Consider the following 26,580-nt stretch of genomic DNA (forward strand, 5'->3'; position numbering starts at 1 on the left):
CACCACAACAAAAGAAACAGGTCACCCGTAAGGGGTCAACCCCCCACCTCTTACGGTATACACCAAAGACACGAAGACACTTGAAATGGAGCTCCTCAAAAAGCTGCCGCATGATGAGAGAAAATATTATTTCTCCAGGCCGAGAGTAGACGCACATGAAGCGATCCGGCTACACATGACGAGCTTTGAGAGCTATGAAACCGCTATCGTGGTGCTAAGACGGCTAAATATTAACTTCGTAAGAGTATTGCCCAATAGCACTATGAGGCGGTTCGTAGTGAGGACCCCCATTAACGGAAGCAATGCGGACGAAATCCAGCTAGCCTTGAAGGCTCAGGATATCCCCGCATTCTCCGTTGTGCGGATGAGAGCAGGGAATAGGCCAGCCAAGGGCAACCTATTCCTAGTTGCCGTGGCGGACACCCCAGACGCGGACAATCTGCGGAAAATGCGGATGCTCGCGAACATGCTGGTGTCGGTCGAGCCATACCGCCCCCCAGCCACTGGCCCCCAATGTGGAGTGTGTCAGAGGCATGGCCATCCAGGGGCGGCGTGCCGACTGGAGCGCAGATGCGCCGCCTCCCACTTGTCCCGCGACTGCCCCCACGGCAACGACCCCGCGTACTCCAAGTGCGCTAACTGCGGGGAAAACACGCGGCCAATTTTAAAGACTGTCCTAGCCGCAAGGACTACGAAGCCGCCCATCAAGGCAAAGGACCAAAGGGTAACAAGCGTGGCAACCCTAAGTCCCAAGCAGGCCCTTCAGGCTCAGGCGCTTCACGCAAAAAGGACCCTTCAGGTCTCGCAGGCCCGTCAGGCACAAAGGGCCAAAAGCAAGGTCCTTCAGACAACCAGCGCCCATCAGGCGGAGGCATCTTAAATTTCAAGCCCGTACGGACGGTAGGTAAACACAACCCCGGGCCCTCAGCCCAACCAGCCTCCACCTCCGTCCGAGCTAAGACCTCAAACAACAACAACAACAGGAAGGCCCAGCCCCATGAAAATAAACAAAGGCAGGTTAAGTCCACGCCAGCACCTCCCGAGCTGCTAGAGGGCCCGCCCCAAGCCAGCTCCACCCCCCGCAGAGAACCTGCCGATAGCCAGCCGGCATCCGCACCACCACCCCCCTCGCCCCCACCCCCCCCCCCTCTCACCACACCAAACTCACCAACTACACAGTTACAGGCACAACAGCCAGCGGGGAACATGGCAGTGAAGGCGTTCAGGGAAAGGATAGAAGAAATCCTGAAAACCTTCTTTCCGAACCTGAACCTCTCGGTAGCCATAACCACTGGTGTTATGATGGCCAACATGCTCCCCTATCCCTGGCTAAGGGACCTGGCTAATGCAATCTCCGAACTCCTAACCCCGGATGGCTGAAGAACCCAACGAAGAAAATAATAATAATAATAACACGCAGGAGCTTCGAGTTCTAATATGGAACTGCCAGGGCGTCAGGTCTAGGAAATATGAACTCGAAGCATTCCTAGCCGCGAACACCATACACGTAGCCCTCCTAACTGAAACCTTCCTCCCACCGGGGAAGAAGTTCACCATAAGAGGCTATAAAATACACCGTAGCGACAAGGCAAACAAAGTCGGAGGAGTGGCAGTTCTGGTAAGGAAGGACATTAAACATATGGAAATTGACTTACCAGAACTGGTCGAGCTGGAGGCATGCGGAATTGCCATGCCAGTGCGAGGAACACTCGTTAATGTCATATCGGCATACTCCAGACCTAAACATCTAAACACACAAGACATAGAATCGGTATTAAGGCTAAATCGAAACACGATACTAGGCGGAGACCTAAACTCGAAACACGCCAGCTGGGGATGCCTGAAACCTAACCCAGACGGCACAAGGCTGTATAACCACATGCTATCCCAGGACTATGTGGTAACAGCCCCCAGCGAACCCACGTTCCTAGCGCCAAACGAACAGGTCGATGATATTCTAGACATAGCCCTACTGCGAAATATTCCTCAAAGACACACCATAAAGGTCATTAACGACCTAGGGTCGAGGCATCAACCAGTAATATTTACACTGGAAGCGAACCCGGAGGAATATGAGAATAACCCCAAGCGCCGACTCAACTATAAAGCAGCCAAATGGGGTAAATTTGAAAGAAAACTCGATACACTCCTACAGGGGACTGAGGACATATAAATAGTAAACCCAGCCCAAACGGACGAATCCCTAAAAACACTCATAAATGCGATCCAGGCAGCCACAACTGCGAGTATCCCGGTACACAAACCTAGACAAAACACTAACATTGAATTACCGGCCCACATTAAAGATCTAATACGACAGCGCAACAGACACAAGCGCAACTGGGCCCGATACCACCGCGATGAAGACCGGATACGCAAAAATGAACTCAGGGTCGAAATCGAAACCGGAATAGTGGAGTATAGGTCTCAGAACTGGAATAACAAACTGAGTACGTTTGACACTAATACCAGACCGGTGTGGAACTTAGCGAGATATTTCACGCGAGAACCACACGTGATCCCAACAATTAAGGGACCTAACGGACCAGTATACGAAAACCAAGATAAAGCCGAGGTGATAGCCGACTCACTGGAAGAGGCCTTTTCGCGCAATGACGAACCGTCAGACCCCGCCTTCATTAGGCAAACAGAGGCCAAGGTAGCGGAATTCCTAGCAAACGCACCTAAGCCCGAGGTTAAGAAGACTAATATCCACGAAATTAAGTGGATAATAGACCACCTTAACCCGAAGAAGGCACCCGGCCCAGACGAGATACAGAAGATAATATTAAAAAAGCTAACTCCGAAAGCCCTCGCACTACTCACTAAAATATACAACGCAATGTTCCAATTGCAGTATTATCCAGAACAATGGAAAAAGGCGAGAATCCTTGTATTTGGCAAACCAGGCAAGGACAAATCTAACCCTAATAACTACAGGCCCATCAGTCTCCTGGACGCCCTCAGCAAAGTATTCGAGAAAATACTGCTGAAAAGGTTAATAGCACATATCAAGGAAAGAGGAATCGTTCGAAACGAACAATTCGGTTTCAGGAACGGCCACTCCGCCCCGCAACTGCTTACCCGGGTCCTAGAACAAGCGACCATCGGACTAAACAAGCGGAGAGACACAGGCACGGTATTCCTTGATATCCAGAAGGCATTCGATAAAGTTTGGCACGAAGGCCTATTAGCGAAATTAATAGACCTCGAATTCCACCCAGGGTACATAAGATTAAATCATACCTGGAAGGCCGAGAGTTCCAAGTAGACGTTCATAACACACTGTCAAGCACGCGACCGATCAGGGCGGGCGTAGCCCAAGGGTCACTAATAGGACCAATCCTGTTCATTCTATTTACAAATGACATGCCGACAGCGGAACTCACTACCACGCACCTCTACGCGGATGACACTGCTATCACAGTACAATACTTTCTACTAGCATGCACCCGAAAGAGACTACAAGTAGCACTGCGAACCCTCGAGCCCTGGCTAACCAAATGGCGTATCAAGGTCAATGTAGACAAATGCCAAGCTGTAATGTTCACTAGGAAAAACAGACGCACACACAGGCCAGCCAATATAAAACCGCTCAAACTATTCAATCGAGATATAGCATGGCACGACAAGGTCAAATATCTAGGAGTAGTCCTAGATAGAAAACTAACCATGCTATATCACATTAAAGAGATCCAGCGGAAAACACACGCACGACTGTCACAGCTCTATCCCATACTGAACAAAAGATCCAGTATTAACAAGAGAGTAGCAATCAACATGTACAAGGCCCTAATTAGGCCAATAATAGCGTACGCAGCCCCCGCCTGGGGCTACACAGCTAAGACAAATCTGGATAAGCTGGAGCTAATACAAAACAAATGCATTCGAGCAGCGGCTAGACTCCCGTACGACACGCCAATACGCCAACTACGCTCTATTGCGAAAGTCAGCTCGATAAGGCAACACATTCGAAAGCAAACACTCCGAATGTACAAGAAGTTATGGGGTAGTAAGGTCAACCCACTTGTCAGTGGAATCGGACGCTATGACGTCGACCTATACACAAAATACCCCACGCCGAAACACATTCTGTTCAGCCACAGGGTTGGGAGGCCGGGGGGCCAAAGCCGCCCTCGCTCCTAAGCTGACACCGCTCCACTTAACATTACGCCCACACACCACACTGCAACACCTATATATATGTAAATACCTGATCACCTATATCCTAGATTAAGCTATACTAATATTACTATGCTATGTTATGTTTTTGTTATGTTATGTTACAGACCTAGCCACCACCGGTAATCAAGCGAGGGAGGATTGAGATAAGAAATACATCAAGACGAAGGCAACTCAGCCTTAATAAGGGACGACCCAATCCACCCCCGCCCCCTGCCAGCGACAAGGGAGTGGACAGATAACCCACCCCTGATAATATCATTTAACTTACAATGTACTTGCTTCACAGGACACGAGAGCGGAAGAGAGCGGCCCGCACTCTAAAGTTTTAAATTTTAAATGTATATATGTACAAATTGTTGCAGAGACAAGTGTGTTCCAATAACACCGCATAGAGGGACATCGACAGGCGGAAGAAGATAGCCCCTTGCATTACGTAAGGCTTGGCTTTAATTCCCCCCTCTCCAAAAGGAGACTTGGCACCAGGGACTGCTGGCGGCTGGGCAATGGGACAAACCTGTGGCCCAGAGCCCAGACGCTACCAGACCCGAGCCGCACCAGGCAGTGACAAGAAGGACTGATCCCCTCAATAACAGAAAATTGGCAAGGAAATGGTTATGACTGCATGACACATATTCCTAACTAACACAACCTCTGGTCTTTATCCAGCCCACATCCTTGCATGTGCTATCAAAAGATGTCAGGTTTTACATGCAGGCTCTTTCTTCTTTCTGCCTATGTGGTTTTTCCCTGACCCTTCAATACCATACATCAATACCATATACCTAACACAATCTCGCTTGGTAACGTGTCTGACATGGAAACAGGCAGATACTCCTTGTATCACTTCCCACTCTACCCAGCTATCTCTTTTCTACTTAGAAATTAATAGCATGTCGGAGGCCATGTAGATTGAGTCGATGGTCACGACAGGGGAGCGGGCTACGGGGGCCCACCGTAAAAAAAAAAAAAGCGGCAACCGGGGAGATTGTAAGGGAACATTGTAAGGGACATGTGAAGGTGATTGTAAAGGAACAAGAAGGAAGATAACTACAACCACTGACACTGTATAAGAGAACTACAACTGACGCACTGTACGGGAAGGAAGTGGTGCTGATACACGGTACTGGAGTGGCACGGCTGCAATGGACTGGACTTCAAACGTTCGTGGAGCGTAGTCTTGTTATGTTCGTGGAAAGTGGCTGATTGTGGAGAGTGCTTGCGCATTAAGTATTGTAGCACTTGTGGCGGCCTAGCATTATATGTTGGTGAAAGCTATCTCAGACTTTCCATAATTTATGTTGAGGATCGACAGACGTGTGTATATATCTTTACAACAAGTGTTAAAATATGTGAACACAGTAGTACAAGGTACAGTATCTGTGTGATGTGATAACTGCCGATTATGAGAATCGGTAAGTCGAATTGATATAGAGACAGTGAAGGGTATTTATCTTCACACATGTACATTGTTCATCGGACTATCTACAAATGGCAGCTTAGTTCTCGCTTTCGTTTTCCCACGATTTTCATTATTTTTGTTGTTGTTGTAAATATGGAGTCTTCCAGCAATATTTTATGTGTGTATTATATGTATAATGTTGTATGTTGATGAGGTGCTCATGCACGGAATTTGTTAAGAATATAGTTAGCTATTTTAGAATCAGTGTTATTGATGAACCTAGGTGCAGTTCCTACCTAATTAGTCGTTTTCAGGAGGTTAGGTAAGGCCTGCAGCAGATGTACCAGTACGCAGCATTATGTACACGCCCTGGGATATACAGTTTATCATGCTCTTATCTAAATTCGAGGGATCCATTCTGGTGAACTCTGGCGCCCACACTACGGACATTTCGGTTAATTATGCTTATTAATTTTATTAAGTTTTTGAGTAATTTTATTTATATATTTTATTCATGATTTTATTTATTATTATCATCAAGAAAATATTACAACACTTTGGAAGGGATGAATTAGTTTAAGATGGTACTGAAGAATACTTCGAGCATAACTGTACGATTTTACACATTTCTTACAAAACACTAATTTTCTGTCTGTCACCTAATAACAATCGTTTAATTTCACCAAGATTCCTGGCAACGGTTCATAAGCCATATTTGTGACTGAAGTTCACAAACACTGAATGTGAATTTTGAATAACAACCATACACGAACTCAGGTTTAAGGTGTCAAGTTTTCCACTATGTCTTTCTAGCGATTGGCATCTGTCCATTCTAACATTACCTGGACATTCCTTAATAATAGTCTCTTCAAGTACCTTCCCCACGTCTATCCATTATGCCGCCACCCTCTTTTGTGAAGGTCCACAAATATACTAGAATAGCCTGACCAGTATTTCCTTTCCAATAGTTTGTAAAAGCAATTACCATAATCATCGTTTTACAAGAATCAATCAGTCACCAGTGATCTGCATTTAGGGCTGTTGCCCAGGTGGCAGGTTCCCTATCAGTTGTTTACATAGGTTCTTCTTAAACGTTTTTCAAATAACTTGGAAATTTATCAAACATTTCTTGATGAACTATTCAAATCCCTTATTGCTCACTCTATCAATGAATATTTGCCCCAGCTTGTCGTCTTGAATTCCAAATTTATCATCATATTATGATCTTTCCTAATTTTAAAAGCTCCACTCGAGGTTACTCGTCTACTTATGTCATTCCACGCCAAGGTTGGAGCTAAAGAACTTCCTTCAACATTCCTTGCAATTTTCGTTACCGGTACTCTGATATATTTTCATAAACTGTAGATAATGTAATACTGTCATACTTGTCATTGATGGGGTAATTTCTATATGATTAAGAAAGCAATTAAGGAGGTATTATTGATTTCACCCTCTGAAAGAAAGGTAAGAAACATCAGCTTACTTTAATGACATGTCAGTCACACACTAGCTGAGGTTAGCACACCAAATAATAATACAGTAAACAGGTTTTGTGCCATGAAAAATAGTTATTTTCCCTTTAACCACACTACAATTTTAATCGGTTTGAGTAATTGTCTAAAGCACACTGATTGATTAATCGTATTTTTAGATTAATCGGTTTGATTAAATCGACAGCACTAATAATAATAATTAACTTGAAGCATGGATCATGCAGAACGAACAGGACACAGATTATAGAGTATAACAGAGCAGGAAAATTTCCATTGATGAAGGAAAAAATACAGCAGCATGTAATATGTCCTGAATAAATAAATGTTCACAATTAAGTAACTACAGTTTTGAGACACATGCATTTATTGAAAGACAATACAAGTTTTAGAATTTGTACATATTTTTTGCACTTGCTTTAATATACATTTCAATATATATATGGCATTTATAACTATGAAAACAAACTAAACACATGAACTTAAACATATCACAGGTATACTACTACTCCATGGGACCTTTGGGCTCGTTTAGATAGTATTGTGTCAATGTTTGGTACTATTATTTGCGTACTGGCAAGTCACAAAGCACATTTCAAGTTTTGATCAGTGAGCCTACTTCTAAGTCTAGATTTACAAATCTTCATTAATAAAAACAGCTGTTCATATAAATAAGTTGATCCAAATATACTTAAAATATGTGCATTATGTTTGTGCAATCTAGGAAACCCCTCCCTTGGAAAACGAATATGAAATTCAGGATATCTGTTTGTTTGCAAACTTATGTTACATTTCAGTATCGCAGTGTAAATCAATCAGCTCTAGCTGCAGTTCTGGTCTAATAGCTTGCACATCGACTTAGAAAGGTTTGCCGAACACCTCCAAATCCTTTTCTAATGACTGAATATCATGGAACCTATTTTCATATCCGTCATACCGTCTCATTACCTCTTTATATTCTTTTAATGTTGAACTGGAACCGTTTGGAGCTAGACACAAATCTGCAGTCAAGTGGGAAAATGTGCTGAACTGACTTTTCCACAGCAGTAACTACTTCTTGTTAAAAGCTTTTATACAGTCAAAGATGTGAATAACTGCAAGATCATTAATGTGGCTGGTGGAGTTGACAGATTTCAAATCTCATTATCTATTTTCCATCGTTCAGTTCTTCTAGTGGTTCATTGTGCATTTTCACAAAGAGAGCTATTTCTTTCCACTGAGCACAGAAGCGATATAAAATTTTCCTCTACTTAACCACCACCCATTTGTATAATACGGAATATCACCATACTCACTTTCAATGTCACAAAAAAACTCTTGAAATTTCCTGTTCTTCAGTCGCCTTGATCAGTTAGTTGTTTTAGTAAATACATCCGAGACAGTTCCAAGCTGGATCTGCTTCGCACATAATTTCATTGGTATAATTCAGTGCACAAGCAAAAGATCATGTTGATGAAAGTTTTTTTTATTCGTTTCAGAGAGGTCCTACTACTCCCGTATTCTTCCCACACATTGTAGCTGACCCATACGCTGCTAAGGACGCTAGTTTTCCCCATGGAAGGCCAAAACTCTCCACTGCCACTTCAAAACTTGCAAATGTATCAAAATCAATTGTAAGTTAGTATGTTTCATTGGCACTATAACGAACAGTTCCTCCCTTGCCATAAGGTCACTACTTACTCCCCTGATAAAAATAGCAAGTTGCGAGGTGTCATTAATATCCACGCTATTGTTTCTTCTGCATACAAGGCTACAAAGCTGTTACACACCAAACCGTACAGGTTTACATGGGCCCATTGTTTAAAACCTGCTGATCCAGCCACAAGAGTGAGATATTGTGAGTGGTATCTTGCATCATTGAATGATCATTTATTCGACCCACAGATTGTGTCTTTTCGGATGAGGCCTGGTTTCATTTTAATGGTCGTGTGAACAGACATAACTCTTGTTATTGATGTGCAGAAAATCTTAATAGTGTTTATGAAGTCCCTCATTATGAAGGATGATACTTTCAGCTTCTTTTATAAGGTAAGATTTCATATAAGAATGTATACATGCTTAAAGCAGGGCGGCCGCATGTGACATAAGTTGGGCCGAGGCAGCTGCTGTAGTGCAGAGTACAAATACTGTGTGCTCGGTCTGAGTACACCCTAACTGAAGTGTCTCAAAGTATGTCCTAACTGCAAAGCAAACTTGTAGCTGGGCCAAATAGCAGATTAATTGGAATGCATATCCATCTGTTAAAAATAATATTGATAGCAGTACCAGAAAGACAGATCAACATTTGACCTGATCTTTACATTAAGACATATGATGGAGAAAAGATGGGAGTTTGGAAAAGACAGTGATGACATTTATTGACATTGGGAAAGCTTATTACAGTGTACCCAGACAGTTGGTATAGGACACATTAACACATTGCTGACCAGATGCTTGAGCTTGTTACATACCTTGTGGACCGGACATTTTTCTACTAAGCATACTAGGGTGCACTTGATTATAAAAATGTAAATAAATATTAAACCAGTCAATGGTTTATCTTTAAAGTTGGTATGGGTACTCTCTAATGCCCCTAGTAGTAGTGGATCTGCCTTTACAAAACCATCTTCAGTGTCAATTCCTAGCACACCATTAATGTTTACATCGTTGTCGTCGTCAGAATCACTTGAATAAATAAGTACACTAGGTAAATTATGGCCTGTAGAGGCTTGAATATCACTTCCACTATCACACTCACATTCAGTTTCCACTAATTCATTAGACTATTTCCATTTGAACGATCATCGGCATATAATTCTTCTAAAATATCGTCGTCAGCTAACACCATATTCCGCGGGTGCTCCATCTTGTCATTGACTGAACCGGCAGAAAGAAAGTCAACATTTCGAAACTAAATCAAAGAATAAAAGAGGCCGTGAATGAAAGAAAAGTGGCAGATGTACATCTACGATTTATTCTATTCAATGTGCACGTCCAAAATAGTTCAAGATATGAAATTTACGTACTTCCTCAAATGTATTATTTTTAATTTCTTCTAGCAAAGCTATCCTTTCCAGGCTTTCATATTTATCATTACTTTTACTTGTTGGCATGACACGAGGAGTAATGACGATGCAGATTAATTTTTTTATGCGATTCAATATTTTATTATATATTAAACATTTTGCTATGTTATTTTCTTGAACAATTAAATAATTTTCTTCCTATGAAGGTCTGAAATATGTTGGCGTTCATGGCCTGTGCTGTGCAGAACTCTCTTCCATAGCGAATGCAACATCTACCGACTAGGCTTGAACGTCGTGTGGAGTGAGAAAACGTATATTCCCACAGGCCTACAGTAAATATTACGTCATGCATTTCCCCTCCATGCTCACTCAGCTGTTCTTGTTCCTCAACAGCGGGGAACAAACCGGCTCTGAAGTAGTTTCGTTTTTCTGAGTTGATGCTAGCTGGGCTAAGGAATGGGAAGGACCATTAAAGATGGGAAAACAAAAGACTCTCCAAAGCCTCGCAAAACTAATATTCTTGGGGTTGAAAGAGAACAATAATTAACCAAGGAAAAAAATTAGATTTGTGACATCGTCCCGAGGTGATGCAGCTCTTTTTAGGCACACCCCCAACGGAGGTGAGCTGAATGTACCATTTTAACCACATATCAGGCCTCCACCTCCTCCTCATCATCATCATTTTACAGTTCCAGTTTCCCAGGTACTGTTGGCGAGCCTCTTCCATTCTGTCTTATTGAGATACGTTCTGTTGTTAATGACGTCCTCCAGTGTCCTTCCTCGATCTGCAATGTCCATCTTTATGATGTCCATCCAATGGGTTCTTGGTCTTCCCACAATCCATTTCCCTGCCAATATCTCTCCAAGTTAACATATGCTGTCTTTGTTGGCTCCATCCTCATTACATGCCCAAACCATCTGTGTATGGACATGCTGACCCGATCTAACAATGATGTAACAATCCCAGCTTCCTTCCTAACCACATCATTCCTTAACTTGTCCGCTTTGGTTTTTTGAATTGTGGACCTAAGGAACTTTATCTCGGATGCCTGCAACCTTAATGAGTCTTTCTTAGTGAGGGTGCAGGTTTCAATACCTTAGATTAAGATTGATATGAAGTACTGATTGAACATCACCAGCTTTGATTTTGTTGGTAGTTTGGGATCCCATAGGAGTGTTCATACTTGCTGGTAAAACTGAGAGCTCTTCTGCACTCTATTTGCCACCTCCTTTGTGGCTAGTGTATCTTGAGATATTACACTGCCGAGGTATGTAAAGCTTTCCACACTTTCTAGTGGATGGTTTCCTAGCATGATGTTCGCTGGTCGTCCCTCTCTGTTTATTGCCATCACTACTATTTTGAGTTCACTTATCTTGAGATTGAACTCCTGCAACTTAACCTTCCATTCATTGAGTCTTGACTGTACTTGTTCCTCAGTTTCTCCCCAGATCATGATGATATCAGCGAAGGCCATTGCATTTAGTTCACCAGAGGTTTTCTTGATGTCCTTCATTATGTCATCCATGATGGTGATAATAATGGGGATAGTGCACTGCTTTGCTGGACTCCACTTTCGGTCTTGAACCAGGATGAATGTCCGTCACCCAATCGCACACAGCTGGTACAGTTCTCATACAGCATCTGAACTTTCCTCACCAGTTCCTCTGGCACATTTATTTTTCTCAGGAATTCCCATATCTTCTCTCTTGCAATGCTGTCATATGCCTTCTCCTCCTCATCATCATTTTCATTTCCCTTTGTCCAGCTCCTGCCAGGTCGGAGTGCTGATGGCACTTCTCCACCGTTGCCTCTCCTTCCAGTAATTGTATTCCAGTACAGTCTTCTTTTTCTTATAATTCTTGACGGAGTCAATCCATCTTGCTCTAGGCCTCCCTCTTGTCCTCTTTTCCTTCTATCTTAGCCTCCAAGATTTGTTTTGATATCCTTCCCTCCTGCATCCTCATAACATGTCCAAACCATCTCAATTTATTCTTCCCCATCGTATCACTCAGTTTTTCTACCCCTATCTATTTTCTGACCTCAACATTTCTTAATCTGTCTCTCCTTGTCTTCCCTACCAAACTCCTCAGGATCTTCATCTCACTGGCCTGAATTCTACTCACATTTCTTGCTGTTAAAGCCCAAGTCTCTGCTGCATACGTTAATACAGGGGTATAGTACATCTTGTACATTATCTCTTTACATTTCAAAGGAACTTCTCTGTTCCACACCAGGTTCCTTACATTCTGGTAGAACGTATATCCCATTTGTACCCTTCTGTTGATCTTATCCGACCTCGCATCTTGTATTATTTTCACTTCCCAAATATTTGAAGTATTCAACAACCTCAAGGTTTTGTCCCCTATACTAATGGTTCCTTCTCTTTCTCCTCTTGTCATCACCACTGTTTTACTCTTCTCCACACTGATTTCTATACCATATGTCTCAATATTGTAATTTAAAGCCCCTAGTTGGATTTGCACTTCTGTACTGTTCACTCCCCAGAACACTATGTCATCCACACACAACATTTTCATATCCCCTCCATATCTTGCCTTTGTTTCTTTTAGAATTTCATCCATAGCCATTATAAACATAAGTGGAGACAATACAGTTCCCTGTCCTAGTCCAATTTGGTTTCTAAACCAATCTGTTCCCTCCACTGGAGTCTGGACACAACTGGAACAATTCTTATACACTGCTTTCACTAGTTCCCTCGACTGCCTTCTGCGTCCTTTTTCCAGGGTATCCCATTCCTTTTCTCTATTCACACTACTGTATGCCTTATCTAAGGAATACCATCACCAGATCTTTTCCATATTTCCACTGTTTTTCCATTAGTAATCTCATGGTAAATATAGGTAGAGCCCTGCATGGCTGTGGATATCTGCAAAGTTAATGTCTTGGCAGATACAAACTGTATGGCAGTGCAGATAATTTCGCTGATAATTTCTAAATAATGATGTTTAATTATTTTCACATAGGTATACTCTTATTTTTGCTTGTGGTTAGGCAACCCTTGACATTGGTATGGGAGAACACATATATAAAGAGCCTTGAGACCATAAAGCCATAAATCTGACCTAAACCTAACTGGCGCCTGCCCGCAATTAATGGAAGGAAGGAACAAAGGTCAATATGTCAGTAGTTGTTGCAAGAGAAAATCCCTCATAAACCTGCAACTGTAGGGGTTCTGGTGCCAGGTGTCAGGCCTATTATATTATGTTAACAGATGTATCCGTTTCAATACTTATTACCTATTATACCTATTATATTATGTTAACAGATCTATCCGTTTCAATACCTTGGGTATAATACTGTAGTTAAATATTTAAATTATCCACGGATAACTGCTTTGCGGATGCGGATAACCATTTGCGGATGCAGATATTATTTTGTATATCTGCGCAGGGCTCTAAATATAGGATCTATCATTGACCTGCCCTGTCGAAATCCATACTGCTCTTCTAAATTTCTTTGCACCCTTCCTCTCATTCTCCTTTCTATTATTCTCTCCAACATTTTGGCTACTTGTGACAGTGTAATCTCTTGGCCTCTACTAGGCCTCCTGTCATTCTTAAATCTCTGGCAATAGCTGGAATCGAACCGCACCTCCTAGGACGGCAGCTAATAGTGCTAACTGTTATGCTACGGAGACGGACATTAACCAAGGGAAGTTGGATAGGTAAGATGAGAGAGCCCAGCACAACTAATGTCAATGTTTATTACCAACAAGTGGAAGTAAGGAAAGATTCAGCTGAGGTCCCAAGGTCATCCACTCCACACTCACTCCTCCTCACCAAGTAGTTTTGAAGCTGAACTGACTAACCTATATGTTTTAAGCTCAGGTCTTTCTTTGCCTTGTGTCATACTGATTTGTCTTCCATTTTAGTGCAATAAAGTTTCTATTAACTTTGTTTAGACTGGTTACAGTCAGAATTTAATTATTTCACACAATGATTTCACAATCTGTGAATTTTAGCTCTTGACTTCCAATTCAAACACACAGAATTTACTTTCCCTACAATTTATTGATATAATCTAAATTGCACATAGCCCGACTCGTTGGCTGAATGGTCAGCGTACTGGCCTTCGGTTCAGAGGGTCCAGGACTCAATTCCCGGCAGGGTAGCGGATTTTAATCGCTTCTGATTAATTCTTCTGGTTCGGGGACCGGGTGTTTGTGTCCGTCCCAACACTCTCCTCTTCATATTCAGACAACATACTGCACTACCAACCACCACTGAAACATGCAATAGTGATTACGTCCCTCCATATAGGGTCGGCAACAGGAAGGGCATCCTGTCATAAAACAGGGCCAAACCCACATGCGCTATGCGGTTTGCACCCGTGACTCCACAGGTGTGGGAAAATCGGTAGGAAAAGAAGAAGAATCTACATTGCTTATAACCATTCCTATACAGAAATTAATGATTAACTGGTTACCTTATTTGCAGATTCACTTTCTCTATCCTAAGCCTAGTGATACTTGGTTCACTGCAGGTCAGATAGTGGTGTGATCAAAAAAAATTTACTATGTTAGGCGCTGCCAGAATTTGTAAATATTTTATCACAAAATATCATGGTGTGTGTTACAGTAATTACATCCTAGTTTGTGAACCATGGGCAATGAGTGAGTGACCTAATAAGTGGTCCGGAGAATCAGGACACCAGTTGCTATGGAATACGAGTGGGTATCTCGGACATATGAGTTGTGACCCTCTCTGAGCTCTGGCGGCTAGTATTAAACTGTCCACTGGTGGTAAAGCAAAAATTCTCACTGGGGCCATGTGCAAGTAAGGTAGCATCCTACTGCACAGAAATTTACCGAGCTCAGAATATTTAGAGCAAGTCTTGGACATGTGGAAGTGAAAGTCTCGCTTCCATTTGACAACCCAGAGACTCTATGGAAACAACTTGGCAAACAAAATGGAATTTGATAGGGTGCCATCAATATTCACAGGACTTACAGAAGAACGCATCAACAAAGAGGATGTGTCTAGATGTGGTACGAGTTAATGCTGTGGTTTCAGACCACAGAGGGGCTTCAAAACCACATTCCATGTTGAAAGCCTGCAATCCAATATTGGTAAATATTCAGCCCTCATTACATATCGTTTCTAACATTCTAAGAAAGTAAAAATTAAAGAAATCTTAGTTGGAGTGAGAGTCAGAGGAGAGATGTACTCATAGCGATGTCTGGGAACCCACTATCCGCCCCCAGAAATACATTTACTTTAATAACCTAACGAAGAGCATTACATACCATTTTCATTGCTGATGTAGCAACTTGCATTCCTATTAGCCAACAGAAATTGTCACGGGATATTGTCATGAATGATTTTACTTGGATCACGTTACCAACCCCCAGCAGATTAAAAGCACAAGTAAATAAAACATATAAAGGAAATAACGTAGATGACAGAACAGCAATAACGTTATACGAAACTTACCTTACTGTAAAGGTCAGTACAAATAGTCTTTTTCACAGGAAGTTTGAGGCCAAAGGCCGCTTTGCGGCTTCTAACCTGGGTGTTTACGCACTTTGCTTGTCTCCATATCAATGGTTTTCTCCAGCCCCTACCCTAACTAGTCCAGACCAAGGGTCTTTTCCACAGGAAGCTAGAGGCTTTAGGCCGTTTTGCAGCTTTCAGCCTGGGGGCTTATGCCCCCACTTCCCGTGTATAGTTCCTAAGTACACAGTGTGGCAGCCTTATGCACCACTCAAATACGCCCGCTGCGAGAAGGCCACGAGAGACAAACTACAGTCGTTCCGCATGTACATGTATTGTGTGCAGAAAGTGGTAATGAGGTCCAAAGTATTGATCCAATATCTTAGAGCTTGCAAAGAGGTGTAGTGAGTGAGTATGATATGAAAATTAGCATTTCCAAGAACAAAGTGATAAGCAAAGTAAACTCATGTCCTCGTCCTGAGGTAGTGCAGCTCTTTTCAGACTCACCCCCAATGGAGGTGAGCTGCATGTACCGTTCTGACCACATACCAGCCCGACTACCCAAGACGGGCAGCTAATAGCACTAACCATTACGCTACAAAGGTGGATGAATAAAGTGATGCAATTAGGGAAGAAATCTAAGAGGTTTTAACGTCAGGAAAGAAATACAAAACTTGAACATGTAGAGCATGTAACTTAAAGCTTTTTAGTCTGTCAAACACACAAGTTCAATATAAATAATTATAATATACCTGAAAAAAAGAAAAAGAAAACACTATTCCTTGAACTTGTATGTTCGACAGACTGAACAGATTTTAAGTTACATTTAACTGAGTCGACAATGAAAAGTATGGCTTCCTTCTTAGCTAACAGGTGGATCATTTCAAGTACTTAGTAGGTACAGTATTTGTATTCCCCTGGAACAGAACAATACTAAGTGAAACTGAAATTGGCACTGGGGCAGAATTATTTCATAAGATATGCAGGGAATAGCACAGAAAGGAGCATTATTGTAGCGGTTGATCTCAATTTACCAAATGATACCTAGGAATGTAATGCGAATGACAGAAAGTATGATCAAAAAATGGTACTATATCAAATATATTTCATATCTCAACTATTCAATTAATTGAGAGGTGTAACTGTCCAACTTTTTTAATATAATCAGTGAATATTAGATCAGTAAAACACTAAACACACCAAAGGGAGTAGTGAAGGTTTCATCCCATAATGTGGGACGTCTTCAGCTACAGATGATGTGGGACTATTTGATACAGGATTAAAATTAACCTTAATCTACAAAATGAGCAGGGGAATTTTAGTCCCTCTATATTTTTGACATGCAGATAACAACATGTATTAACATTGCTGTTATAAAGTGGTATTAACACACTGTACTTTTGGCAATTTAAAATACACTGGAAAACATTTTAAAAAGTAAACTTAAATTATAATCGCTTGATGATGCTTGTTGTTTAAAGGGGCCTAACATCGAAGGTCATCGGCCCTAAATTATAATCAATTCATATTTAAAAGTCTTTTAGGCTGCATTATTTTGTGATACTTTGTAGAAGTAAAATATTATACAATGCACGGTTGTTCTATTAGGTCATGAACATTTTGTTGAAGTTTCAATTAAATTGCTAGTCCAATGTTCACTTCTAATTGGCTTTAAAAAATTCTGTTGTTGAACAGACTTTAGCAAATAAATAATAGATTAATGCAATGTGGGGCTCCGATGACAGAGAACATCTCTCATGAAGTAAAAGTGAACAGCTAACCGGAATCTTTAAACTCTTGAATTGAGATGCTACTATTTGGGATCTTACCAGAGACTTATATGCCCTTACTACAACCCCTAAATACCTCCTTACCATGTGCAGAGATCTATACCCTTTATTTACAATCATATTTATGTGATTAACCCAATGAAGATCTTCCCTTATATTAACACCTAAGTACTTACAAAGATCCCCAGAAGGAACTTCCACCCCATCAATGCAGTAATTAAAACTGAGAGGACTTTTCCTATTTGTGAAACTCATAACCTGACTTTTAACCTCGTTTATCACCATACCATTGTCTACTGTACATCTCACAACATTATTGAGGTCATTTTGCTTCTTGTTTTTTTTATTTTTTTATTTTTTGCAAGTTGCTTTACATTGCACCGACACAGATAGGTCTTATGGCGACGATGTCACAGGAAAGGGCTGGGAAGGAAGTGGTCGTGGCTTTAATTAAGGTACAGCCTGAGCATTTGCCTGGTGTGAAAATGGGAAACCACGGAAAACCATCTTCAGGACTGCCGACAGTGGGGTTCGAACCTACTATCTCCCAAATACTTAAGCGACTGCAGCTATTGAGCTCAGTATAGAGGTCATTTTGCAGTTGCTCACAGTCTTTTAAATTATTTATTACTCTGTACAGAATAACATCTGCAAAAAGCCTTATCTCCGATTCCATTACTTTACCCATAATAATTGATATATAAGCCTATCAGAAAACAAAGGTCCAATAATACTGCCTTGAGTAATTCCCCTCTTAATTATTACAGGGTCAGATTAAGCTTGTTGAGGCGGGTGCAGAGGGAATGGAAGGAAGGACTGGAGTGGGCAGGCCAAGTTTAGAGCTAGGAGAAAGTATGTGTGGTGATATTTCTTGCATTCTGGGAGGCATCTTGTTTCTTAACGATTTTAAATATTTTGTCAAAAAGGATTATGTTTTTCTGAGATTTCATTTAGGCTTCCTGTTGGGTTAAATATGTGATCTACGCAGATAAAAAATATTTTCAAAACTGTTTACAAACACGCCTTTGTTTTCAATGCAAAGTATGCTAAGATCTTGACATAAGGTAGAAAAAGAATGATTGAAATCTAATCTGGGCACTCATGGCAGAAAATCTATTATATTTTTTAGCATTATGGTGTTCCTGGTATCTGATGGTAAAGCTTCTACCAGTCTGGCCTACCAAATCACACAGCCTAAAAGGGTTTTGAATAAGAACTCATTATAATTTATGTAGGCCTATTTAAGTTACAGTTTTTTAAATAATTTCCAGTGTATTTTAAATCACCAAAAAGTACAATTAGCAAAGTTAATACACATTCTTACCTGTAAGTCAAAAACATAGAGGGACTAAAATTCGCATCCTTATTTTGTAGATTAAGGTAAATTTTAATCATATATCAATTAGTCCCGCATTGTATGTAACTGAAGATGTCCCAAACTACGGGACAAAACATGCACTACTCTTTTCAACATGTTTAATGTTTTAGTAACATGATATTCACTGATTGGGTTGTATTGAAAAATGGGTCAATCAGGCAAAGGACAGCTGAATTAGAAAGTGATGCAACCAACTAGAGGGAAAAACATTTTAGACATGGTGCTAATAAAACCAGATAAGCTTGATAGAAAAACTGAAGTGATAGGTAGTATAACTCTTTGCTGTCCCTAACGCTCCACAGCGCTCGAGTATTCTCACCCGCCTGCTGTGCTGAACGCTCCAAAGCGCTTGTTACACTCACGTTCATTAGAAGTGTGTTGACCAGGCGAGTTGACTGTTTGGTTTGGGCGTGCACTTGTGAGCTTGCATCCGGAAGGTAGTGGGTTCAAACCCCACTGTCGGCAGCCCTGAAGATGGTTTTCCGTGGTTTCCCATTTTCACACCAGGCAAATGCTGGGGCTGTACCTTAATTAAGACCACGGCCTCTTCCTTCCAACTCGTAGCCCTTTTCTGTCCCATCATTGCCATAAGACCTATCTGTGTCTGTGCGACGTAAAACCAATAGCAAAAAAAAAAAAGTGTGTTGAGAGAAATACTGAAGGGTCTTGTGAAACCACGCTGTATTCCCTTGACTCAGCAAGCTGTCAGGAAATTGTTGACAGCATTTCCTGTGTGTATTTCTCAAGCAAACCTACTTTATAAACATCACCTTTCAGTTAGAGATTATTCTTTTTCAAGTTCACACCATAACGTCTAATCACGGAATTGTGTCGAAAGGTATGAAAGAATGAGAAATTGAAGATACGTTAGGAGTTAGTGGAGAAAGTGAGCTTTCTAGTTGTGGTTCAGAACTGTATTTTGATGAATGTAGCACTGATAACGATTCCGAGAATCATGAGCGTGAACAAATATTGTGTGAAGATCGAGGGACAGGATTACAAAGAAATATTACTAGTGATATCTGGAATCACATTCGATTTGATGAACTGAAAACACGGGAAAACAATGCCGGTCCAAATCATTATTTATCTTCCGGGAGTTCAGAATTATTTGTGGGATTGGAATTTTATGAGCTAGTAGCAGAGCAGACTAATATTCATACAGAGTATTTACAAAGAAAAACTGGCACTGTTGATACTACCTGGCAAAACGCTAATGCTGATGAAATAAGAGCATATGTAGGAGCTCTAATTTATATGCGATTGGTTGTTTTACCTACATTCTTTACAATATGAGTAACCGACCAGCTCTCACAGCTCATGGAAAGACATCTGAACTTCCAGCACAACTTAGTAGCACAACTTGGTGCGAGAGCTGATCGGGAACTTCACGTCCCACAAATGTATGGGCAGGAAAAGAAGTCTACCCACATCCGGCCCCGCGGAGTAGGGGGCAACGCGCGTGCCTGTCATCCGGCAGCCCCGGGTTCTATTTCCGGCCAGGTGAGGGGCTTTTAATTGTAAATGATTAATATCCCTGGCCTGGGGACTGGGTGTTTGTGTCGTCCTTAACGTTCCTTTTCTCGCATTCAACACCTTTACACTTCCGCAATTACACTTACATGCAGGTTCCTCTCATATGGCGACAGTAGTGGCAGAAGATCTGCAGAAGTCGACGCCACGGACAAACATATATATTTTTTTTAATGTTTACCCATCAGCTGTCCATCCCCTAAAGGTACCTGGTCGTGCCAAAGTGTGTGCTTTGTCAGACCCTATTTTTACCTCGTTATCATCATCTCACATCCAGAGGCGCAGGTCACCTATGGGTGTCAAACAGAAAGACCTGCATCAAGCGAGCCGAACATGTCCTCGGACACCCCCAGCACTAAAAGCCATACAATAAAAAATATATATCCTTCACAGTAAGAAGCAAATCGCATATTTCGTCCACGACTTGTTTCGAGCTAATGGCATTCTTGATGTTACTTGTCCCTAAATGAAATATCACTTTTCCTTTTGCAGTCTTCAGTTTTCTTCTTGTGTTGGCCAATCCTGATGCCTGGATAGCATTCCAATCCTCTTAACATTCCATTTACCTTCGTTGTAAATGGTTAACAGAGGGCCACAACCTAATATGCCACTGAATAATTTAAAAAAAAAAAAACATATTTCTGTAACCCAATAACTTAGGATTAATGAATTTCATAGGGGCAGGTTAGAACTGTCTAAAATACACAATATGTAGACCTACATGATATACGTCACTATTCGAAAGAAATAAAAATGCAGTTTAAATGTAGGTACTTACGTTGAAAATAAATCAATTAAAGCTAATAAGCAGTTGAAAGGAACTCACTTGTTTTGTAATTCTGGCACAGTATACACACGATTTTGACAGTACTGAACCAGTTCAGAAAATAGTAGGGCATAACAACTTAAACTAACTTCTCCTCTTCCCCGACTGAGTGATTTATCTAAAATACTTGTTTTAGGGCGAACAGCGGATATAGTTATACTCATCTTGCAGGAGGTGGTAAATATAAATAGACGTTCAAATCAATGTGTTGTACTTTACGTACACAATAACCAAAACGCTTCGCTTCAGCGCAGTTTTGTTGTTATCCAATGCAGGCTGTCCAACCATACGGTAATCCGCTAGCCAAACTGAAACAAAGCCTACTAGATACTAGCCTACTAGATTATAGCGTAGGCAACGACTGAAACCAATAGAGCAGAGCCATCTACAGTTAAAGCCGGAAGGTACGCTTGGCAACGCTGTACTTACCTGTCAAGCGGAGGTCGAGAAAAAAGGGGGTGTGTCCGTTTTTGACTGACTTTACCCATATTCAGTACATTTAGATCAAGACGATGATTATGATAAATGCACACTCTTCGTAAAATGGTACTAAGAAACACACATATCAGTAAATACATTCACTGAAGTTAGAAATACGCATTTTACATAAATAAAAACAAAACACTTTAAGAACAGTATTCACAAGCTCGATTATTGTGGAGCGTTGACAGCTTCATCCGCTTAGTGTTTTTATCCTCACTGCTGACATAACTCGTGTTCTTCATCTGCTTTCAGCACTTATTTAACACGACATTGGAAAATGTAGACAATAAACAATCTATCGCGCCATTATTGTCACGACCACAATGACGGCGTTCAAACCAGAACTGTTGATTGTCATCTCTTCCTAAAGCAGCTCAGGATAGAAAAAACATAAATTCGTTATAATTTTCACAACCCATGTAGTCTTCGTATACCACTGTTCTGCAGTCACACACAAAACAATGTGATGGCACCATTAACTCACCTTTCTGAAGTTCTTCAAAATAGGGATCACCTGTTTCATTACTCTGCAGGAGACCTAAACAAGTGTCACAGCTTATCCTTCTGGATATTGTCCTTAGTGTATACCCGGAAATGTACAGCATATTACCCTTGACATCTCAAAATGCCCAACAAAAGAATTCACATGATAAAGGTAAGTCTAATTTGTTTATTATTTCCATATTGAGCCCAATAACATCTGTCATGATGGAATCACACATTTCGAATTGGCTACAGCCAAACCTCACTTTTCCTTACCATCACCACCACCACCCTAGAACGCCCTTGACCCTAATTTGCATCTCACCTAGAGCTGGGAACGGTAGGAGCGGAGCGGAGCAGTTGTTTTCGCTTAGGAGGAATTACAATTTAAATTTCATTACTAATTCCACAGATGCATGTGTTCCCCCACGTTTGTCATTCAAATGGTGTAGTCGTTTCAAGATCGCCGCATTATTTGTTACGCTATGAACAACAGATTTTGATCTGCTGTCATTCAGTTTGCAATAGGTGCAGGTGGATAGAATACTGTAGATTGAATATTGGCACATATTATACCATTGCAAATGCATTTACAATATTATTAATAGTAAACAGTTTAACCGCCTCTGTGGTGTAGTGGTTAGCGTGATTAGCTGCCACCCCCGGAGGTCCGGGTTCGATTCCCGGCTCTGCCACGAAATGTGAAAAGTGGTACGAGGGCTGGAACGGGGTCCGCTCAGCCTCGGGAGGTCAACTAAGTAGAGGTGGGTTCGATTCCCACCTCAGCCATCCTCGACGTCGTTTTCCGTGGTTTTCCAGTTCGCCTCCAGGCAAATGCCGGGATGATACCTAAGTTAAGGCCACGGCCGCTTCCTTCCCTTTTCCTTGTCTATCCCTTCCGATCTTCCCATCCCCCGTAAAGCCCCTGTTCAGCATAGCAGGTGAGGCCGCCTGGCGAGGTACTGGTCATCCTCCCCAGTTGTATCCCCCGACCCAGAGTCTGAAGCTCCTGGACACTGCCCTTGAGGCGGTAGAGGTGGGATCCCTCGCCGAGTCCGAGGGAGAAAGCCGAACCTGGAGGGTAAACAGATGATGATGATGAATGTACTGTAGCGGCATGACAACGTAAAGGTATTTCACCCGTATATTCAATGCCCTTTTCTCACAACATAACTGTTTCACTTAATACAGCAATGTTGTTTTCTTCTGCTGAAGCCGATTACCACCCGTCGCGTAAATGCGACCGCAAAATGTGCATTTTGCTGATGTTTATCATCGGTAATTTCAAAGAAATGCCATGCATCAGACGGCCTTCGTGGCATTTGTGGTACAAATTTCTGTACAAATTTATTAAATGCCTTTAAATATTCTAAAACACGAATACCATCTAAAAACGGGATTAAATATCAAACCAATACCACAATTATTTTCTAATATACTTTGCATTACCTACACAACACAACAAGCAGAGGAAATATAGACGCAAATTTAATACGCACAGACTGAATACAGGTACAATACACTTACAAGGGGAGGACATGGCGTTCGGATCACGGACTACCTTCCAACTTTGTACACATTTAGTAGTCCATTAGGACAACATAATGTGCAAGTAGTACGGCGTACTACTAAGGCGTTCTCGAGAAAATCGCAAGATAACTTTTCGCGTCGAATATGTACCGGTGCTTTGGGTTCACGAACACGAAACGGCGGTGGTCGAGTGGTTAGCGTTCAAGCTCCGAAAGCGCTGGTTCACTGGATCGAGTCCCGCTTCTCGCGTTGTATTTCAACACTGGCTATTTTCTTCAAAATGCTATTTGTTCGGGGCGTCGACCCATGTGGATCTTTTGCCCCTACAGGCACCATATTGTATGAACCTGCGTGTAATTGGAATGGCGGTAGTGTGGAACGTTGTGTGTGAGGAAAGGAAGATTAAGGACGTCACAAACATCCAGTCCCCAGGACTGGATTGTATTCATTACAATTTTAAAAAAACCGGCCCAGCTGTGAATCGAACCCGGGGCCGCCCGGCGATAGGCGGGCGTGTTGGCCCCAACACCGCGTACGAGAGTACTTAGTCTATCATATATATTACACTTCAAAGGTAATATAATGAAAAAGGTCTATTTTATTTGCATGGATTTTTATCGGAAATATATATATTATTAAACGTTAACGATAAATGCGAATGTATGTATTTCATATCGATACCTTAAAGCACACTAGTTCTATGTCCACTTTTAATAAGTTGTGGGAAATCGCAAAACAAAATTTGAAATTGATATTTCGTCATAATCCATTGTTCCTATATGCGATTGCACTGATTTTTTATGAAGCATAATGTATCTGAGCCGTAATTCTAAAGAATTTAAGTGAAAATTCTCAATATTTTTTTATTCTAATGTGTTTTTTGCACTTAAGTCGGGACATAGCACAACTGAGCACTAACAAGTATACCATTTTTGGACGTAGTACAAACAGTTTTATTATGAGTCACAAAGGCGTAAACAGGATATTTTCAATAAAAAGAATATTTTAACCGTAAGGGAAACATTTATGACATTTTAGCACTTTGAATACAATAAAATGTGCACTGGAATATCAAATGTAAAAAGACACGGAACAGAAAGGCCACCACTGGAATATTCTTGGAACATTCTAATCATCCTTGCCCGCTGTCGGTGCCCATACAGCTTCATCACAGACATCTTTGTCCGGCTCCATGGCTAAATGGTTAGCGTGCTGGCCTTTGGTCACAGGGGCCTCGGGTTCGATTCCCGGCAGGGTCGGGAATTGCACCTTAATTGGTTAATTACGCTGGCACGAGGGCTGGATGTATGTGTCGTCTTCATCATTTCATCCTCATCACGATGCGCAGGTTGCCTACTGGCGTCAAATCAAAAGACCTGCCTCTGGCGAGCCGAACTTGTCCTCGGACACTCTCGGCACTAAAAACCGTACGCCTTTTTTTTTACAGACATCCTTTGCAGAAGGCAAATTGTTGACGAAGCCCTTGTAATCAGATGGGATTACACCATTCTTCACCAGATTCAACAAATCTTTCTTTTCCTTAATTGATATGAGCAGCTGAGCACTGTATTTTACTTTCAGAGAAATGTTTACCCAGTCAGTTGTACAAGGATTCACCACAAGCTCATGGAAATCGTCCTTCACACCATACTTGAAGTGAATTGTCGAACAATTTTCTTAGAAACGAAACCACTTTACGCGAAGCCAATTACCTTTCTCATTCATAGAAACTCTTGTTCGATTCTTCATTACTTGTTTTGTCAGCTGTTCTAAGTCGTACACGCTCTTGTAGCTCCGTTGAATGACAGTGTAAGGCCGAGGCTTCTTTCTGGCCATTTCGATTAGAAGTTTATACTCGTGAGGAGTATAAATAGTTTTGTGTTTTCGACATTTCTCTATTGCGGCATGAATTGAGTCAGCCTCAAGGTAGCTATGTCCACTCTCCATAAATTTCAAGTATATGGTTTTCAACTTAGGGTGCATTTTGGTATTCATTGCGTAGAGCAAAGCAGAAACTGCGTTTTGGTTCCTGTTCTTCCCACCACATGTATCAGCATACAGGACTAAATGCTTAACTTCCAGATACAAGTGATTAATGTAACTCAGCAGGCAGCTGCCAATTTCTACACTCCCTTTCCAACCATGGGTCTCATCCCACAAGTAACAGGTTCCATTCTTGAATGAATCATAAACTGTAAAGTTAAAAACTGAGTTTTCTCAGTGAATTTGGCAGTCCCATGCAAAGGGTATTTGGAGTATCGCTTGCAGGCCAAAACTTCCACACACAAACTTCGGATTGTCAGCCGCAGTTTTGGTATCTTCTTCCTTCATTTCTCGTATTTGAAGCTTACGAGTGATGTGGTCCAAATAGTCCGAGTTGGTGGTAGTTGTCTTGGTGCGTTCTGCCTCGGTGCACTTCGAGCATTGATTCTTCTTCGGGTTGAAAATGGCTAAGGGTGGTTCGAACTTAATAAAAATCGCCCCGAATACAGATTCTGACACCTGAGGGCGATTCGCATCCTTACTGTACAGGTAAGGTAAGGTTCGTATGTTTATGTCCGGTGCCAAGTAGAGACGATTGCGTTTCTTTCTACAGTAGTGAGCAGGAACATTCGGAAACGAATTAATGAAGGCACGAACGTGGCGAACAACTCATTCTGGAGTTGCATTTGGAGCTGGTCGCCCAGCCCTCCGATCTCGCCCTAAGTAGGATGCGTGAGGGCTCTTATACTGCAAAGCTGCGTTCCCCTTGTCCTAGTACATCTATAGCAGTGGCATTATTTTGAGAGTTAGTTTGGACCTTAACAGAGGTGTTATTTTCACGTTCCTCTTCTTCCAACTCATCCAAACACCTACACAATTGATCTGCCTCTGCACTCATTTCTAATCTTATGCAAAATAAATACATTAGTACAGCCTTCAGTACAAATACGAGACTTTGGTTGTTTTGGTAGATAAAGAATGAGTTTAATAAGATGACTACTTACCGCTGTAGTATGTAGTATAACAGCTATGAAAGCAGTC

The 26,580-nt window shown here is 41.6% G+C and overlaps 1 protein-coding gene across 1 annotated transcript in view; it reads right to left on the reverse strand.

The window, feature by feature from the left end:
- The window catches only part of Trs31 (trafficking protein particle complex subunit 31), a 55,352-nt gene extending 34,023 nt beyond the window's left edge, over nt 1-21,329 (reverse strand). Inside the window, exon 1 of the mRNA XM_067137286.2 lies at nt 21,061-21,329. Coding sequence (XP_066993387.1) covers nt 21,061-21,224 — 164 coding nt within the window. The 5' untranslated portion in view covers nt 21,225-21,329. The remainder of the gene's footprint in view (nt 1-21,060) is intronic.
- Nucleotides 21,330-26,580: the final 5,251 nt, after the last annotated feature.

This window comes from Anabrus simplex, chromosome 1 (assembly GCF_040414725.1).
Source record: "Anabrus simplex isolate iqAnaSimp1 chromosome 1, ASM4041472v1, whole genome shotgun sequence".
In the NCBI taxonomy this organism is placed as follows: domain Eukaryota; kingdom Metazoa; phylum Arthropoda; class Insecta; order Orthoptera; family Tettigoniidae; genus Anabrus; species Anabrus simplex.